Source organism: Halichoerus grypus, chromosome 10, assembly GCF_964656455.1.
Source record: "Halichoerus grypus chromosome 10, mHalGry1.hap1.1, whole genome shotgun sequence".
Taxonomy (NCBI): Eukaryota; Metazoa; Chordata; class Mammalia; order Carnivora; family Phocidae; genus Halichoerus; species Halichoerus grypus.
The window spans coordinates 133,524,615-133,538,482 of NC_135721.1; the positions used below are offsets into that span (position 1 = coordinate 133,524,615).

General features: G+C 58.2%; 1 protein-coding gene and 1 long non-coding RNA gene across 7 annotated transcripts in view; one reads left to right on the forward strand and one right to left on the reverse strand.

Annotated features, from left to right (window-relative positions):
- Nucleotides 1–6,371: 6,371 nt before the first annotated feature.
- Nucleotides 6,372–9,074, reverse strand: LOC118555903 (uncharacterized). The gene is made up of 2 exons (XR_004927208.2): nucleotides 8,619–9,074; nucleotides 6,372–7,755 (listed from the first exon to the last, which is right to left on the reverse strand). It is a non-coding gene; the product is annotated as an uncharacterized LOC118555903 (long non-coding RNA).
- A 1,852-nt stretch (nucleotides 9,075–10,926) lies between these two features.
- The window catches only part of LOC118555906 (RNA-binding protein 38), a 72,721-nt gene continuing 69,779 nt past the window's right edge, over nucleotides 10,927–13,868 (forward strand). For 5 of the 6 annotated variants that reach the window (XR_013442102.1, XR_013442104.1, XR_013442105.1 and 2 more), the window contains exons 1-3: nucleotides 10,927–11,352; nucleotides 12,157–12,280; nucleotides 12,752–12,806. Coding sequence is in view for 1 of the 6 variants with exons in the window: in XM_036124342.2 (XP_035980235.1) it covers nucleotides 11,116–11,352; nucleotides 12,157–12,280; nucleotides 12,752–12,806 (416 nt within the window). In the remaining 5 variants the exon portion in view is untranslated. The remainder of the gene's footprint in view (nucleotides 11,353–12,156; nucleotides 12,281–12,751; nucleotides 12,807–13,868) is intronic. The other variant, XM_036124342.2, reaches the window with a different exon arrangement.

The window sequence follows — 13,868 nt, forward strand, 5'->3', positions numbered from 1 at the left end:
CTCTATCTTTTTGCATGAAAAATGTTATTTTTTGAGAGAGAAAGGCAGGTGTACTGGTTAAAAAACCTGAATTTTCAAGTTAATTATTTACACCTCACTTTTCATGAATCAGCCCTGTGTGTGTGGGAAGAGGGGGTAAGTAGGACCGCTCTGCTGAGAGTCAAGCTCAGTTATCCCAGTAGCCGGCTTTGCTGACAGGTAGGCAACATTTATGAGCGTTGCTTTAGCCGTAATTTCATAATTCTCTTTATAAGCTTGTGACTGGCGATGGTTGAAAAGGACCTGGAAATCATGAGTCTAAACCAGGAGCTTTGTAGAGTGTCCTTTTCCAAGCCCGGGCCTCGCCACGTTACCAAGGGGATAGGTTGTTCCGTCGGCTAACTTAAAACATCCGCCGAAGTCCCACGTTGGGGTGCCGGAAACCAGAAGTGAGGGAGCTCCTTGGTGCCCATGGGGATTGAACCCTGGTAGATGGGGCCGGGGCTCGGTTCTCCACCTGCCCAGAACCTAGAGCATAAAGGCCTGCTATGGGTTTCCTAGTGATGAACCAGGAAATACTTGTTGAAATCACTGAACTTCTTAAGATATTTGTTTTCATGTTTCCTAAAAGGATATGGAGTCTTTGAGGAGCTCCCCATCTTAAACGTCACTCCTGCAGGTACCCATACTATACGCTGCTCATAAATTTGCTGGGATCTTCTAGTTGAGAAAGATACAAGTGTAATCTTGACGGCTTTAATGACAAGTCGCTGTGCCATTAAAGATGGACACCCATGGGGCGCCTGGGTGGCTCAGTCGGTTAAGGGTCTGCCTTCGGCTCAGGTCATGATCTCAGGGTCCTGGGATCGAGTCCCGCATTGGCCTCTGCTCATGGGAAGTCTGCTTCTCCCTTTCACTCTCACTCTGTGCCCGTGCTCGCTCGCTCGCTCTCTCAGATAAAAGCTTAAAAAAGATTTACACCCAGAGGTCCTGCCTTCATGGGAAGAGGGGAGTGTAAGCCTAACGGAGAAGACAGGTTGTCTTGTTCACTTACGTTCTCCAACATTTTCTCATGAAAATTCCCAAACGTGTTGAGCGGGAACAGCTTCGCAGTGAACACCTATCTACCAACCAGATTCTAAAGTTAAGAGGTTGCTTTCGTGTGATGTCTCCTTGGTTTTCCTAGGCCTTGGCTCTGCGCGTGATGCCACACTGGGCAGTAACTGTGGACACAGCCTGGCGGCGAGAACTCGCCAGAAAGGAGACGGGTCAGAGCAGGTGGGAGTCGTGTGCAGGAAGGCCCACCTCTGTTGCTGCCACGTTTGGTCTCACCCCGTGTTCTTTGAGACAGACACCAAAATGGCCTGGAAACGCGGTGCTTTGTGTGCGTGTCTGTGAGCTTCTCCAGAGTCCTCTGCCATCGAGGGGGCCTCCTAAACCCTGCCTGCCTGACCCGTGTGAGGGGCGGCTTCGTCTGTCCTGGGCCTGGACACGAGGATGCTTGGGTGGGATTTGGTAGAACAGGGTGAGCAGCCACCTTACGACCATGTGTCCTCGCCCTTCTTCCTGAGGAGCGGGATTCTGCCGAGGGAGAAGCTGCTCAGATGCTTGGTGTGTTTCCGGGCTGGTTCCCATGCAGCTTCCTAAGCACATTCATCATTCATCTGGTCACCAGTTTCACCATGATTTCCTTATTTTTCTTTAAGTCGATCCACTTCTAAAAAACACAGTTGCCCCCACAAAATTAGTCACTGCCATAAATTTAAAGAAAAAGATTACATATATGGAAAACTGTTATCTTTTGCCCAAAGTTAGAAAGTAACCATAAACATTTACACAATGAAAATAAGACAATAAAAAGCCATGAAATAATACAATGGAAGTTAAAACATACCACCTAACGTCTTCTTCGAGGGACAAAATACCTCACTAGAGAATTCTGTTAACGGGACGTTATTCTGTATGTTCTAGGCTGCTTGGTAGAACCTCTCTGCCATTTTTGGAGTGACTTGGGAAATTTTTTTTTTTTCATTCAAGCAAAATGTGATTTTTCCTTTGAAGGAGGGGCTCTGTGAGAAATGACCAAACACATTAGGAACACGGAAGTCGGCATTTTCCAGATTAAATCGTGATCTCCTCGTAGGTTGTGAAATGACTATAGTTGTTGCGACTAGCATGTTTTTAATGGAGCTGCAAGACTACATTAAAATATATTTTATACGTTCACTAGCTCACACACAGTGATGGTAAGTATTGTTTTGCTCAACGTTGCTACCATTACGTGTGTATGTATGTGTCTCCGTGTATATGTGTTACAGATGTTAATCGTGTCCTGGACTGGGATTTTTCTCCCTGTTACGCCTTAGCGTGGTTGAGGACCCATAGTACTGCCGTGAGTACCAGTCATGACCGTTTCCTTGCACTTTCCCCCAAATGAGAAAAGGACTGTCTATTGACTATAAGAGGATGTTTGAAATACCTGTATGACACTGTACATAGTTAAGAACATGGACTGCCTGCCTCCAAATCCCTGCTGTGGGGCCTTGAGCATGTGATTTCTACTTCTCTGAGCCCTGGGGACCTCATCTGTCCAATGGGAGACATTGAGAGCAGCATTTGCAAAAGATTGGTGGGAGTATTCAGAGTTAAAGCCCGCAGGGTGCTGCTGTGGCTGGCCCATAATGAGTGCTCAAATTCTAGCTGCTACTGCTCTGACTTCCAGGTGGGATGACATCCGTGGGAAGTTCCTCTCCCATGGGGCCAAAATGTCCACAGACCCGGCTGTCCTGGGACCTCCATTGTCTGGAGGCGGCTTCTCGCAGCCCCGGGCTGTGTTTCCAGGCCGCCAGGAGGTGGCGCCCACGACCCCAGTGCCAGGCTCAGGGGTGTATGTTGTGTATTCTATTCCTTGGACTTGTGCTTGTTCAAAGAAGTGAGTGCTGGCTCTCCATGTGGTGTTGTTACTAAGCTTGTAAGATAGTTGGGAAGTGGGGTTGAAGGATTATTTATCCTGTTAGAAAAATATCCTTTAAAATTATACTTTTACCTTTACAAGGATTGATGGCCTCCTTAGAATACTAAAGTCGAGAATTTTTTAGAGGTCAGATTCCTGATTTTTCTACTTAAAATACAATGCCCCCCTCCCCGGTTTCCTTATGGGACACTGAAGTTTTGTTGCCTGTGGTGTGGGCGACTCTGTCTCCACTCACCCTTCGGCATTCTCTCTGCCTTGCTTTGGGAAGGAAAGAGAAGGAAATGCAAACCTCCATCCCAGATGGGTGCTAGGGGCCAACAGGGCCATTTTGAGACTAATTTCAGTAACTTTGAACGCTCTAGAGGCACATGTGCTGGTCGGTGGGAAATCCCTCCAGGCTGCAGGTGGAGGAGGCGGTTTCAACACAAGCATCCTATTCCCGTGAGGGGTTGGGCTGACGCCCAGAGACTGCGTTTCACAGCTCAGCGGCGGGATTTCCTGCAAAGTGAGGGCACCCTGATTCCATAGAGCCCCAGCAGCAGAAGGGGGGAGGAGGCAGGAGAACCATGTGGCTGTCGTGTTGAGAGGTTTGGTTGGTTTTTTTTTTGAGTATTTTTTATCACAACAGGTGTTATGTCACCACAAGGCCTATAGAAGCAGAGTAAGTCATTTTATAGCCTGCTGTAAGTCTGTTGTGAATTTTGCATCAATATAGTGAGAAATACTAAGGTGAGGGCTGTTTCCAAAGCAAATAAAAGCCTGATGCATACTTGCTTAAAATGTGAGTCAGCCCCTAAAGAGAACTGGCAGGCGATCTTATCCCTGGAGTTTCCCCCTGGGGGAGGGGTGGGGCGGCAGGGAGGGGGTGGTCAAAAGTGCTAAGAAGCAGCTCAACCACCAGCACCTCGAGGTCCCAAACCCACCCTGGCCTTCGGGTCATCCAGGCGCCAGCGTGCTTCCCCCTGCCTCCATTTCTTCTCCACGAGGGGGACGGCTCAGAAGCATGAGGCCCCTCCTCTGCTTTGCAGCCTCCACACTCAGCCACTCAGCTGCCACTGGTAGCCTGAAGGGCAGTGTCACCATCACTCCAGGGCCTGGAGGGGCTGCCTTTGACTCCCTGTGCCCCCAGGGCCTTCCTCAGCAGGGCTGAGCGCCCCCCTCCTGACCCCGGGCCTCCTCCGGCACCAGGTAGACCTGCATTTCCAGTCTGCACCTTTCTGACTCTGGGCTTGACCTTTATTTTTTTATGTTTTTATTTTTAAAGATTTTATTTATTTATTTGAGAGAGCAGGGGGAGGGGCACAGGGAGAGGGAAAAGCCGACTCCCCGCTGGTGGGGAGCCCGACGCGGGACTGGATCCCAGGACTCCGTGATACAGCCCGAGCCGAAGGCAGACGCTTAACCGACGGAGCCGCCCAGGCGCCCTGGGCTTGACCTTTAAAGCAGAAGTGCAGTGGAGGCTGAGTTTTACTGAGGGAATTCTTTGAGGCATGGGGTTTCCCACTGTCTTTAGGTTCGTGGCATGTACCCTGGTGCCAGGGGCCACTTCATCTCTTGGGACCTCCTATAACACAACCCCAGTCCTTGGCCGCCTCAGTGGGACTTTGCAGGAGGGGCCCCTTGACCCACATGGGAGGCCCCAAGCACAATTCTACGAGTTGCCTGCAAAAGCAAAGTAGGTATAGGTTATGGACTGAATTGTGTCCCCCCCCCCCCGCCCCGCAAATTCCTGTGGTTAGTCCCAACCCCCAGTGCACCAGAATGTGACTGCATTGGGAGACAGGGCCTTTACAGAGGTGATTAAATGAGGTCCCCAGAGTGGGCCCTAATCCAGTGTGGCTGGTGTCCTAAGAAGAGATTAGGACACCGACACCCAGGAGAGACCGAGTGAGGACGCGGGGAGGAGACCGTCGATGCAAGCCAAGGACGGCAGCTTCACAAAAAACCAGCCCTGCCAACACCTGGATCTTGGCTTCTGGCCTCCAGAACTGTGAGGAGATACGCTTCTGTCTTTTGAGCCCCCCAGTCTGTGGTCCTCTGCCACAGCAGCCCAAGCTGACTAGGACAGCGTTCCCAGGTAGCCGTTCCCCTTTCAACTGTGAGACACGGTGCCCCCTGCCCCCACCATCGAGCCAGAACAGACACCGTGTCCACACGGTACCTGCAGCCACCTTCACCAACACACTCCTGGGCTCCTGGGGCAAGCGGCTCATGCACCTGCCACGCTGCAGCGCTCCCCAGGGAACCCCCGCTCCCACTGCAGGGACGGGCTCCGCCCCTCCCTAGCCTTGGCTCTCGCGGAGTTCTGGAAGCTCAGGGGTCAGCCGCACACCGCACCGGGGCGAGGGGCTTCCCCGCACAGCCGCTAACCTGTAGAGTGCCAAAAAGGTGTGCAGCCTTCCGAGGGGCAACTGCCGTGTTTATAATCCATGTTGTTTCAAATCCGCGCTGGCCACTTTTCTAAGGTTGACCGAGGCGGTGGCCCAAGCTGTCCACGGATGAAACACGACCATTAGCCCCGAAGGTGGCCTCACGAGCCGCTTGCCCCACTGAGCACCAGCTCCTGAGGAGGGGGGCGGGGGCCGCGAGCCAAGGAACCCAGCCCCTGAGAAAGGGCAAGGGGACCGATTGCCCCCCCAGAGCCTCCAGCCCTGCCAACACCGTGACTTGAGTCCGGGGAGGCCCCTGCTGGGCTCTGACCTCCGGAATAAGGAGAACGAGAGGGTCGATCTGTGTTGCTTTAAGCCGTAAAGGTAACGTGGGACGTTGGCCAGAGGAGCTCATGCGAAGGCGCTGCAGCCCGGGGACAGAACGCAGGGTCTGTGAGCCTGATGGGGAAGAAGTCTTCTCCACGGAGGCGGGCCGACACGGGCCAGCCGGGCGCCCTGGGCCGCAGCCGTGACCCTGAAGCCCGCACGGCACGCTGCTCGCGGGCATTTTGCTCATCGCCGCTTCACAACCAGAGCGCCGTGAAGGCACCGCTCGCTCTGGTGACCTAACCCCTCAGCGAGAGGGCACACAGCCCTGAATCACACGCTTGCTTCTAAAAAATATTTTAATAGCTGTATTTTAATGTGACTCTTTTCCTTTGCATTTCTAGCCATTTTACTGTTTGAAACCGCTGTCTGAGGAGGGGCCTTAGGTCTCAGCAGACTGCCCGGGGTCCCAGGCCCGCTCAGAGCCGAGGGCCCCTGAGAGCGCACACGGCTGGGGCAGGCTGGGCCTCTCCACACCGGCTGGGGGTCGGGAGGGCATCTCCAACAGAGGGCTTTGGGACTGTGTCCCCCAGGCAATGGGAACCCCTGAAGGAGCCTGGGTGGGAGGGCTGCCAAGGTCCCCACCTCCCCACCTGGCCTCAGGCCGCTGTGTAGGCTGGAGACTGAGGCGTGTTGGTAAAAAAAAAAAAAAAAAAAAAAAACCCCGAAAATTGCAGGAGTTTGCATTTACCGAGCTCCCACTCAGCGTGAGGACGACCTCAGCACTTTGTGTCCTGCAGCCCCACCAGAGCCGCTATGAGGAAGCTGCTAGCGTGACGCCCATCTTGGAGCTGAAGAAACTGAGGCCCAGGGGGGCCTGTCGCTGGCAGACGTGTGATGTGTGCAGGACACGAATGCGGGGCTGTCTGGGCTGCCCTCTGCCCCCACCCCCAGACCGATGCCTGTGAAGAAGGCACCATGTGCGGAGGGTGAGCCCGAAGGAGCCCTGCCAAGCCGAGAGCGCGGGCCAGTCGGGCTCAGCCGACGCAACAAGGTCTGCAGGCCCCAAGTCTCCCGCGCTTCCTCTTTTGTTTGTTGCGTCGATGTTTTCTTTCAAGGTTCCCCGAGCCTCCAGTTTGGGTGGAGGTGGGCGCGGGGGGCCTGCACGCTCCCGCCCGCCCCCGCAGCCTGCCTTCAACCCCCAGCTTGAGTCCACAGACACCCTGAGTTCCTTGGGTCTCCACAAAGATCCCTCCACACCCCCAATCCCGGGCTTCTGGAATGGGCTCATTCGTGTGTTTGTTCCCTCACTCAGCACACATGGACTGAGTGTCCTCCCTGTGCCAGGCGCTGGGGACACGGCGGGGAACAACGCAGACAGCGGCCTGCCCTCTTAGAGCCGGCCTCGGGCCGGGAGATGGCCAGTCCCTAGAGAAGCGAACGGAGGTGGAGAGCAGGACTGGGCAGGGACACTAGCTTTTGAGGGATGTTAGAGACCAGATGGTGCTTCTGAGATGCAGCTGGGATGCTGGGGTACTAGCCTGGCTGCTCGCTGAGGGAAAGAGCCCAGGCTCCGGAGATGGCCGGGAGAGGCCGGGAAGGTGGGTGCTGGTTCTGTTCCCAGTTGGGTGGGGAGGAGGATGATGCTGTAAGTGGAAGAACCCTCTCTCGGCTGAGCAGCTGAAGCCCAGAGCGGGTACAGGGCTGCCTCCCACGCCTGGGTCCGGGAATGACACCCAGGACTCGGCTGGCTCTGAAGGTGGTTCCCAGACCCAAGAGTGACAGGCTGTGGGATTTCATGTGCTCAGGGCTCTGTCCTGCTCAGTACCTCCACCTGCGTGAGTCTCCGAGGGCTGCCGCAGCCAATGACCACAGACTGGGTGGCTTAAGACAACAGAAATGTATTCTCTCATGGTTCTGGAGGCCAGAAGTCCGAAGTCAAGGTGTCAGGAGGGCTCTGAATGCACAAAGAAGGGAGAATCTGTTTCACACGTGCCTTTCTCTTAGCTTCCCGTGCCACCAGCAGTCACGGCGCACGTTGGCCTGCAGATGCGTGTCTTCAGCCTCTGCTCTTTGTCACGTGTGTGTACATCTTCGAGTGGGCTTCTTGTAAGGACAACAGTTATTGTATTAGGCCCCATACTAATCCAATATGACTTTCTCTTAAATTGATTGTATCATAAAAAACCCCACCTCCAAATAAGGTCAGGTTCGTGGGTCCCAGGGGTTAGGACTTGAACATATTTGGGGGGAGACACAATTCAACCCACAAGTGTTCACACGCAGGCATGGTCTCAGACAAGGACCCGTGTTTCCAGACTAGAGGCGTGAGTCTGGGCTCTCCCCCTAAGACTTCAGCTTCATTCTCACTTCACCTAACCTCTCTGCGGTCCCAGCCACCCAGCCCTCAAAGTGGGGAGACACAAGTCTTCCTTAAAGACTGTGGGGAGAATAAATGAGATCATGGACTGGTCATCATTTACGGCCCTCCATGGCCTTGGGGAAGCAACCCTGAGCCTCAGTGCCCTCCCTCTTAAAAGTGGGCTAATAGTACCGACAGATGACAAAGACTTTTGAGGTTAAATCATCTAATATATGTAAGGTCACCTAGTCAAGGACCTGGCCCCAAACAAATGAACGTTATCCGTATTAGCGGTGTGTGAGGATCGACCACATAAAAGTGCCCAGCACTCAGAAACTGTTGGATAAATGTTGGTGGCTCTGAGCCTTTGCATCCTGTTCTCTCTGCTGTTCGCCGTCCTCCAATGGCTCTGGCTCTCACCAGTTCCCACAGGCCTTCCCTGACTCCAAAGAACACCTATCACCGTCTGCTCCTCTTTGCTTCCTTCTCACCGCCCTAGAAAAATTACCTAAATATAAACATAATATTCACCATTCATTCATTCATTCCTGTCTCTCCACTCCTGAAATGTAAGCCCCTGGGGGGGGGGTGTATGCTTGTTTCCTACCTGCAGTATCCGGGGGCCTGGAACCCTGGCCTGACACCTGACGGACCGTTCCTAAGGATCTGTTGCGTGAATAGCCGATTCCCAAGCAGAAATGGGGGCACGTGGGGAAGTGGCGCCACCCGACGGGAGAGGTCGGGGATGCAGAAACCTACGGGGCCACAGGATGAACGAGTGAAGGAACCCCTACCCAGGCATCCGCGCGTTAAGGCGCACACGGCCCCCCGCCGGAGGAGGCCCCCGCTTCCGGGCCGGGCAGGAGCGCGAGGTGCACGCAGCCAGCCCGCCTAGCCGGGGGTGGACAGATGCCCCTCCCGAGCCCCGCGCCTTCCGCTTTTCCGGGCCTGTGTCCCCGCCCTGGGCGGCCGCCCCCGGCTGGGGAAGCCCAGGCCCCCGCGGCGCCAGCACGTGCTCCGCAGACGCCCGCCTCCCGGCGTGCAGCCGCGCTCCAGGCCGGCGCTCCAGGCCGGCGCTCCTCCCGCGCCGGGGTTTCGCCGGGTGGGGCTCGGGGCGCGGGGTGGGCGGGGCCGGGCGCGGGCGGCTCTGGGACTTGTAGGCGGAGAGCCTCGGCTGCCGGCGCCCCGGGCAAAGGCACCGCCCACCCCGCCCAAGTTCGTCCTGGCCCGGGCTGGGGCAGCCTCCGAGAGGCCCTGTCTGCCACGGAGGGGGAAATTGAGGCCCAGCTTGCCCACGATCACGCGGCCGGGTGATGGCCGCCTTCCCTGGCCTCTAGGAAACAAGTCTAGGCCACACTTTAATCAAATTTTAATCAAAGTTTCCAAAGGGCTCTCTGAGGGCCCCTTGTCTGGTGGAGAGCTCTCCTCACCTCCGTTTCATCGTGCATTCACTCAACAAACATTTCCCGAGGGCCCTCTGCTTGCCAGGTCTTACAGCCTGAGCAAAACATCCAAGGTCTCACCTAGCAGAAGAGGGAGGCCGTACACGCACAGGTGAACTGAACGGGGCTTCGGGAGGAGAAGTACTTTGGGAAGGAAATAAAAAAGCAGGATAAAGGGCAAGCAATGAGGCAAAGGCCTGGAAGGAGGCAGGAGTGTGGCTGAGCTGTTGGAGGAACATGAGGAATAGGACTGAGGTGGGACAGGGAACTGTGTCCCTAGGAGGCCTGCTGAAGACTGGGGGCTCCCCTCCCAGCGTCGGGGGCGGCTAGGGCACAGATTTGAGGGAAGGAAGGAGAGCAGGGTCAGGGGTCCAGGGACTTGAGACACTCCGTCTGGGCCTGGAGTCAAACACAGCCGAGACCGAGAAGGTGCTGGATAAACCCCTGAAAGACTAGGGAACATGGCTGGCCGTGCCACTCCCAGTCCCGCAGACCCCGGCCTGTGTCCCGCTGTCCCCCACGAGGCGATAGGCTCGGCCCGAAGTGACCCCATTAGAGCTGCAGTTCTCAAGTGTGTGCACAACTGTGCCCGGACACGCCAAGGGTTCGAGGCCCCACAGCGGCGTTCTGCACTGCACGGCGGTGTGACCCACCGGGGGGAATGCTGGTGCCGGGGCCAGCTTCAGGGCCCGAGCTCAGAAACACCCCGCGCTAGGTTTAATGCTCTCCTGTGTGATGTGAAATTCCTAATAACTTTGAACAAGTGCTGTAGCCAGTCCTGCCTGGTGTGGAGCTCACAGAGGCCCTGACATGGCCTGTTTCTGTGGCTGGGGACAGGGACAGAGGGACCGGACCGCCCTCAGCTTGCCTTTACCCCCGGCCGGGTCGCCCACACAGAGGGAGGAATCCCTGATATGGGCATGGGGGTGGGGATGGACTTTTGACGAGGCCAGAACAACTCCCCCTGCCTCGTCACCTCCTCCGGGAAGCCTGTGCATCCATGCAGCCCCCATCCTGGAGTGCCTGTCGCATGAGGGGCCCTGAAAAGGATTCGTCGAATGAATCATATTTACATATAAAACAAAAATCATTTCACCTTTTACTACATGTTGCTGTGTCTTACCTCGCCCTGAGATAAATGTTGGCTCAATAAACATGATGCTCACCCTCGGCTTCCCTCTAATTCACTAGACCGTGCGCTCCACGAGGGCGGGGGGCTGGAATCCGGCGGGCATGCAGAGGGCCCCCGGGACCGCGGTACCCGCCTGCCGCGCGCCCGTCCCTTTCGTCTCCAGGGTGAGAGCCCCGCCCCGCCCCAGGGCTTCCCCGGCCCACGGGGTGCGGCGGGGCGGGGCCAGGACTACGCTTCCCGGCGGCCCCTGCGCGCCCGTGGCGGGGCGTGGCCGCGGCTGAGGGCGGGGCCGCGGCGGGCTGGGGGCGGGGCCGCTTACAAAGCCCGGGGGCGGGCGCCGGGGCGCAGAGTGCCCGCAGCGCCGGCCCGAGCGCAGCGCAGCGCAGCGAGGCGCGCAGAGCGCGAGCAGCCCGCGAGTGGACGGGCCCGGCGGCTGGACCGGCGCCGCTGCTGCCCTGCTCGCTCCCCGCCGCCGCCCATGAGCGCTGCGCCGCGCGGCCCGGGTCTGTAGGCGGCGGGGCGCCCCCCCCATGCTGCTGCAGCCCGCGCCGTGCGCCCCGAGCGCGGGCTTCCCGCGGCCCCCGGCCGCCCCCGGCGCCATGCACGGCTCGCAGAAGGACACCACGTTCACCAAGATCTTCGTGGGCGGCCTGCCCTACCACACCACCGACGCCTCGCTCAGGAAATACTTCGAGGGCTTCGGGGACATCGAGGAGGCCGTGGTCATCACCGACCGCCAGACGGGCAAGTCCCGCGGCTACGGCTTCGTAAGTGGCCCCGCGGCCGGGCGCACACCCCGCCCCGCACCTATCGCGCCGGGGGCGCTGAGTCAACCGGCGGGCGCACGCCCAGCCGCCCCGGCACCTGCCGCCCCCTCCTGAGCTCGGGGGCGGGGGTTCACGCTCCAGCCGGTCGGGCCGCCGCTACCCGGCCCCGGCTCCCTGCCCCCACCCCCACCCCGCTCCCGGTTTAAAAGGGAGAACCGCTGAGTTCAATTAGCACTTCTGAGTTTGCAGAGAGGTTTTGGGGACAGTCGGCTGCGGCCAGGACTTCCTGGAGCAACAAGCAAGCAGGAGCGGAGGCTTCACCTCAGGGCGCTTTGGGGGCCTTTAGCACCCCCTCCCCTCCAGTATTTTACAAGAGCTCCCTTAACCGCCCCAAATAAACATCAGTTTAAGTGAAAAACGGCTTGAAGAATTGTCTCCTACTTCCTTTCTAACTAGCGGCCCCCAGCCCCTCCCATGAGGACATTCGCACCCCCCACTGGCTGGCAGGCAGGACCGGCTGGGGCCCGTGCCTTCCTTGGGGCGGGGGAGGGTGCCTTGTCTCCCCTGGGGATCTTTTCTGTCCTTGAAGGCTAGGTTTCCCAGCACAGGAACTTGGAAGGAGGAGCTGAAATCCAGGGGCACCTCTGTGGGAGGGCCCCGGGGTGGGAGGTCCGTGGGGACTGGGCCGGAGGCTCTGGGTCACTGGCCCCGGTGGAGGGGGACGTGAGGGCCCCTTGCCAGAGCAGAGCTCTCTGCTTCTCCCACCCAGTAAGGGAAGCCCCTGATGCGTCTGTGCTCCTCCAGGTTACTATGGCCGACCGGGCGGCAGCTGAGAGAGCTTGCAAAGACCCTAATCCCAACATCGACGGCCGCAAGGCCAACGTGAACCTGGCATATCTGGGCGCCAAGCCGAGGAGCCTCCAGACGGGTGAGAGAGCCCGTGTTTTCCTTCCCCGGCTCGTCTTGATTGCTATATTCAGTGTTGGTGTCCGTGGGGTGGAAACGGCCCCCCCTCCCCGGCCCTGCCCCAGGAGTGGCCGTCAGCTATCATGTGCCTGCAGAGCCGTCACGGGGCCGTCCTTCCCTAGCTTGGGAGCTGGACCCCTTGGTCTAGGCACATGTACCCGTGGGGCAGGGTGAGGAGGGCGCATCACCCAGTCGTCAGCTGTCTTGGCGGCAAGGGGCAGTCAGCTCCCGGGCTGGAGATCGGGAGGGCGGGCACCCAGGGGCTGCTGCAACCCCGCTCCCTTGGCTTTGCTTCGGCAAGGCGCGTTCGGCTTGGAGGGACGGCGGCCTGGGAGTGCAGAGGAAGCCCGTTATCTGTGTCTTTTGGTGGGGGGCGGGGTGGGTGGGTGCTTCTTGGGGTGAGGCCGAGCCCCTAACTGCTGTCGTATTTTAGGCTTTGCCATCGGCGTGCAGCAGCTGCACCCCACCTTGATCCAGCGGACTTATGGGTGAGTGGATGTGGCTGCTGGGGGCAGGGTTCGGGGCTGGGTGGGGGGGCGGCAAACCAGCCGGAGCAGGCCATGGGCGCCCCTTGGTCCAAAGGAGTCTTTCACCCCAGGGCCCCACAGCATTGGTTATGCTGTTCACATCCGCCTTTCCTTGTCGGAGAACCGTCACTTTCTCTGGTCTTCCAGAAACGTGATGGCGTCCCGAGGGTGGGGAGGGCGGAGTAAGCCGGGAGAACTGAGAGAAGGCAGAGAACACTTCTGCGCCCCCGACAGAGGCCGTGGCGCATGGGCACGGGAGCCTGCCAGCCTGGTCTCAAATCCTGGCTTCCCCCTTACTAGGTGTGTGAGCTCTGGTGGTCTACACGGCCATCTGTGCCTCAGTTTCCTCCCCTGGGAAACGGGGATGGTCACAGCATCTCTGAGTCCTGTGGGTGGAGAGCTCCGGATGGGCCTGCTGGGGGCACGTGAGCGCTCTGGAAGTGCGGCCCACAAGCTGTGGGACTGGCGGCTGGGCTCTTCTCGGGGGGCCTGGTGACCCGCCTGGTGCCTGACAGATGGTGGCAGCAGGTCCCTGCCACCCAGGGTCTGGTGTGTAGGAGAGCTGCGGCAGGTGAGACCGGACCGGGGCCAGCTGTCCAGCCTGAGTGGGCCCGGCCTGTGGGCCTTTTGTGTGACGTGCTTTGGTGCGGCCCATTCCACCCTCCCCTCGCCTTTTTTTTTTTTTTTTTAACTTCTAATAATTCTTGGCAGCTGCTTGTGGAAGGACACACACTTTAGGGGCACAAAGGATCCCGCCATGCGGTGTGACTTCCCAGCCCCATGGTCGATGTCGGCTGTGCGCCCCAGTGCCGGGAGCAGGTTGACGGGGGTGGCGAGGGCCCTTACCAGACAGGCGGCCCCTTGTGGGACGTTAGCACTCCGTAAGCTGTCAGAGACCAGATCCCGGGCTTGGGTTTTGTGCTTCAAGTTGTGCGAGCGTGTGTGCGCCTCTGCCCTAGAAAGAGGCCCAGCTCCGGAGCAGCCCGGCTCCCTAGTAGGGGTGGGAGCGAGGCTCGGGTGGAC